Below are 5000 nucleotides of genomic sequence, written 5' to 3'. Positions count from 1 at the left end.
GTTGTAATAGTGTGGTTGTAATAGTGTGGTTGTGTGTTCCAGGTCATTCGTCAGCTACACCATGGCGGTGATCTTGGTGAACTTCGTGGTCCCTCTGGGCGTGATGTTCTACTGCTACTACAACGTCTCCGTGACCATGAAGCGCTTCAGAGCCTCCAACTGTCTGGACTCGCTCAACATGGACTGGTCCGACCAGATGGACGTCACCAAGGTACTGTAGGACAGGCTCACCTGGTCCGACCAGGTGGACGTCACCGAGGTAGGACAGGCTCACCTGGTCCGACCAGATGGACGTCACCAAGGTAGGACAGGCTCACCTGGTCCGACCAGATGGACGTCACCAAGGTAGGACAGGCTCACCTGGTCCGACCAGATGGACGTCACCAAGGTAGGACAGGCTCACCTGGTCCGACCAGATGGACGTCACCAAGGTAGGACAGGCTCACCTGGTCCGACCAGATGGACGTCACCAAGGTAGGACAGGCTCACCTGGTCCGACCAGATGGGCGTCACCAAGGTAGGACAGGCTCACCTGGTCCGACCAGATGGGCGTATCCAAGGTAGAACTTAATCCATTTAGACCCGAGACCTGCAGTTTCTACAAATGTCTTCTAAATCCTGACAGTTTTCTGAAAAACCCTAGCGTATTTACGTGAGCGCGGTCCCGTGAATTTGTTTCGTGCACACGCCCCCCTGTGACTCACCAGACCTGGATACTGTTTAAAGCTTTTTATTTTACGCTTGCGTTGTCGCGCCCCTCTGGAGCAGACCTGGAGGAGACCTGTCGTTGATCCTTGCGTTGTCGCGCCCCTCTGGAGCAGACCTGGACGAGACCTGTTGTTGATCCAGGCAACAACGCCTGCGTTCCTCGCTTCACGTTTGCAAGGCCCTTTCAACTAAGTGAAAACCATTCAAGAGGCTATATATGACTAAAACTAAAATCTAGGGATGCACCGAAAGGGAAATTCTTGGCCGAAACCCAATACCGAATATCCGAATATGATTAATATTATATATCATTTTTCCTACCATTGCTGTCATGGCCGTACCTTAAAGCTACCTCATTTATGGCAAAATAAATGGTTATGGCAAAACTTAACTTAAATAATAATCACTATTATGGGTCCATAAAACATTTATTCAGCTCTTTTGAATGCATTAATTGCATACACTATTCTGTGATATATTTTCTGCCTATTCGGGCCGAAACCGAATAGGCCGAAAATGCATTTTTAGCCATTTTCTGCTGAATATTTTCTGCGGCCGAATATTCGGTGCATCACTACTAAAACCTAAATGTTTCTCTCCAACTCCACCCCGCTCCAGATGTCCATAGTGATGATCGTCATGTTCCTGGTGGCCTGGTCTCCGTACTCCATCGTGTGTCTGTGGGCGTCATTCGGCGACCCCAAGACCATCCCCGCGCCCATGGCCATCATCGCCCCGCTTTTCGCCAAGTCCTCCACCTTCTACAACCCCTGCATCTACGTGGTAGCCAATAAGAAGTGAGTGTCTATGTGGTAGCCAATAAGAAGTGAGTGTCTATGACCTGCATCTACATGGTAGCCAATAAGAAGTGAGTGTCTATGTGGTAGCCAATAAGAAGTGAGTGTCTATGTGATAGCCAATAAGAAGTGAGTGTCTATGTGGTAGCCAATAAGAAGTGAGTGTCTATGTGGTAGCCAATAAGAAGTGAGTGTCTATAACCTGCATCCAGTGTTGTTTTTGGCAGCAAATTTTTATTTTAGTTTTAGTCATTAGTCTTTTGAATAGTTTTCATTTGGTCTTAGTCACATTTTAGTCTAGTTTTAGTCTAATAAATGTCATAAGAATTTAGTCGACTAAATCTACAGTTGATTTAGTCGACTAAATTTTATTTTGGCGGCCCTTGATGCCGTCGTAATGACTGTTTCTACACATTACAATTACACGCTCCATATGGTTTCATGGCAACGACATGAAAGTTTTCAGTATGTATTCACCTTTTTCTTACAGCCCATAGTGCATTGCGTTTCTTACAGCCCATAGTGCATTGTGTTTCTTACAGCCCATAGTGCATTGTGTTTCTTACAGCCCATAGTGCATTGCGTTTCTTACAGCCCATAGTGCATTGTGTTTCTTACAGCCCATAGTGCATTTTGTTTCTTACAGCCCATAGTGCATTGCGTTTCTTACAGCCCATAGTGCATTGCGTTTCTTACAGCCCATAGTGCATTGCGTTTCTTACAGCCCATAGTGCATTGCGTTTCTTACAGCCCATAGTGCATTTTGTTTCTTACAGCCCATAGTGCATTGCGTTTCTTACAGCCCATAGTGCATTGTGTTTCTTACAGCCCATAGTGCATTTTGTTTCTTACAGCCCATAGTGCATTGCGTTTCTTACAGCCCATAGTGCATTGCGTTTCTTACAGCCCATAGTGCATTTTGTTTCTTACAGCCCATAGTGCATTGTGTTTCTTACAGCCCATAGTGCATTGCGTTTCTTACAGCCCATAGTGCATTGCGTTTCTTACAGCCCATAGTGCATTGCGTTTCTTACAGCCCATAGTGCATTGCGTTTCTTACAGCCCATAGTGCATTGCGTTTCTTACAGCCCATAGTGCATTGCGTTTCTTACAGCCCATAGTGCATTGCGTTTCTTACAGCCCATAGTGCATTGTGTTTCTTACAGCCCATAGTGCATTGCGTTTCTTACAGCCCATAGTGCATTGCGTTTCTTACAGCCCATAGTGCATTGCGTTTCTTACAGCCCATAGTGCATTGTGTTTCTTACAGCCCATAGTGCATTGTGTTTCTTACAGCCCATAGTGCATTGTGTTTCTTACAGCCCATAGTGCATTGCGTTTCTTACAGCCCATAGTGCATTGTGTTTCTTACAGCCCATAGTGCATTTTGTTTCTTACAGCCCATAGTGCATTGCGTTTCTTACAGCCCATAGTGCATTGCGTTTCTTACAGCCCATAGTGCATTGCGTTTCTTACAGCCCATAGTGCATTGTGTTTCTTACAGCCCATAGTGCATTGTGTTTCTTACAGCCCATAGTGCATTGTGTTTCTTACAGCCCATAGTGCATTGTGTTTCTTACAGCCCATAGTGCATTGCGTTTCTTACAGCCCATAGTGCATTGCGTTTCTTACAGCCCATAGTGCATTGCGTTTGTGTGTGCAAAGGTTCCTCTTTCTCTCGCTGTGTTTTGCAAGAGAAACAAGTTGCCAGGTCTATGAAAACAAGCACAAATGAAAATAGCTCATCTACAAGCTCACAGCGACACATTGTGAGGTTGTACATCCGTTATTTAAAAACATTTAAAAACTTTTTTTTTTAAAAGGCACAAAATATGTTCAGATAGATGTCTGTGGACAATTACATATTAATCTGGGGTTCCACTGGTTTAAACAACATTAGGAAGCAAGCCCAAATAAGCAACTACTGTACACTTTAGAATCAAGCCCAAAAAAACATCAACCAGCAACTACCAATAATTTATTTGCAAGTGACTTTACAGATAAAACAAGTCAAACGTTGCTTATAATAAAGCAGACATGGCAACACGGCCTGAAGGAAGCAAAGCACACACACAAGGAGCCCCAGTACCTTGGCGGGGAAAAACGTGGATACGTGGGAAGCTCATGGTGTTTTTCCCATCCTTGGCAGGTTCAGGAGGGCCATCACAGGAATGGTCCGATGCCAATCCAGACAGCGAATCACCATCAACAACCAGGTTCCCATGACGACCACTTCATCCCAGCTTCCCCTGACCCAATGAGAAAAGACTGTACACGCCCCCGAATGTCACGTTCAGTATCTCTCTGCTGTCGGGAGGAAACCTCACAACTCCAAAATGTTCATTTTTCAGGAAATGAAAAAATATACACTTTTCAGGGAAACCTTAACCTTTTAAGAAAACCTTATGTTTTTAAAACAAAGCAATACAGCCTCATCAAAGTTGGTGTAACTTTATATATATTGTCAATTACTTCCGTGAGAGGGAGAGAGGTGGTGGAGTTAGTTGCTTTAGCAGACATTTTGAGGGTCCAATGGAGTTAAGAGGTTTTGTCCAAAGCAACTTTTTACTACTTTCCATTGGTTCAATATTTTCGAAACAACACACAGACGTAAAGGGTGTTCAATAGCACTGATTTATGAAACAACACACAGACGTAAAGGGTGTTCAATAGCACTGATTTATGAAACAACACACAGACGTAAAGGGTGTTCAATAGCACTGATTTATGAAACAACACACAGACGTAAAGGGTGTTCAATAGCACTGATTTATGAAACAACACACAGACGTAAAGGGTGTTCAATAGCACTGATTTATGAAACAACACACAGACGTAAAGGGTGTTCAATAGCACTGATTTATGAAACAACACACAGACGTAAAGGGTGTTCAATAGCACTGATTTATGCAACAACACACAGACGTAAAGGGTGTTCAATAGCACTGATTTATGGAACAACACACAGACATAAAGGGTGTTCAATAGCACTGATTTATGAAACAACACACAGACGTAAAGGGTGTTCAATAGCACTGATTTATGAAACAACACACAGACGTAAAGGGTGTTCAATAGCACTGATTTATGCCAAAAAAAAAAAATCAAAAACCTCAAAAATGTATGAGGTTTCCTCCCGACAGCAACGTTATCCAACCTAAAGCCCAAACCACACCATTGGTGTGGTTTACCTTAACCCATTGTTTTAAGCATTACGTTCTACTTTATCTATTGAAAAATAGCAGATCTACAAGCTCATAGCGCGGCACTGAGTGCCACGCTTCAATAGGTCTGCTATTTTAGAAAAATCTTGAATGGCGCGAACCTTTGAATATATATTCTTTTAGAGCGAACGTTTTTAACTCAAATCTTTGCTTCTGGGAGGAGGGGTCCCTGGAACAACATGTTTTCAGATGGGGGTCCGTGGCCAAATACAGATAATTGTGGGGGTCCTTTAGCACCACTAACATTGAAACATACAGTAGGTTTTTCAGC

At 43.6% G+C, this 5000-nt stretch overlaps 1 protein-coding gene across 1 annotated transcript in view; it reads left to right on the top strand.

The window, feature by feature from the left end:
* The window catches only part of LOC306918806 (visual pigment-like receptor peropsin), a gene marked incomplete at its 3' end in the record, with an annotated part of 9382 nt that extends 5616 nt beyond the window's left edge, over nt 1-3766 (top strand). Inside the window, exons 4-6 of the mRNA XM_079531671.1 lie at nt 43-211; nt 1327-1505; nt 3655-3766. Of these exons, the coding sequence (XP_079387797.1) occupies nt 43-211; nt 1327-1505; nt 3655-3766 (460 nt within the window). The remainder of the gene's footprint in view (nt 1-42; nt 212-1326; nt 1506-3654) is intronic.
* Nucleotides 3767-5000: the final 1234 nt, after the last annotated feature.

The sequence above is a fragment of the Electrona antarctica genome, assembly GCF_951216825.1.
Source record: "Electrona antarctica genome assembly, contig: scaffold_602, whole genome shotgun sequence".
NCBI classification, from domain to species: Eukaryota; Metazoa; Chordata; class Actinopteri; order Myctophiformes; family Myctophidae; genus Electrona; species Electrona antarctica.
The sequence above is the reverse complement of the archived record's forward strand: the minus strand, read 5'-3'. Positions and strand labels throughout refer to the sequence as shown.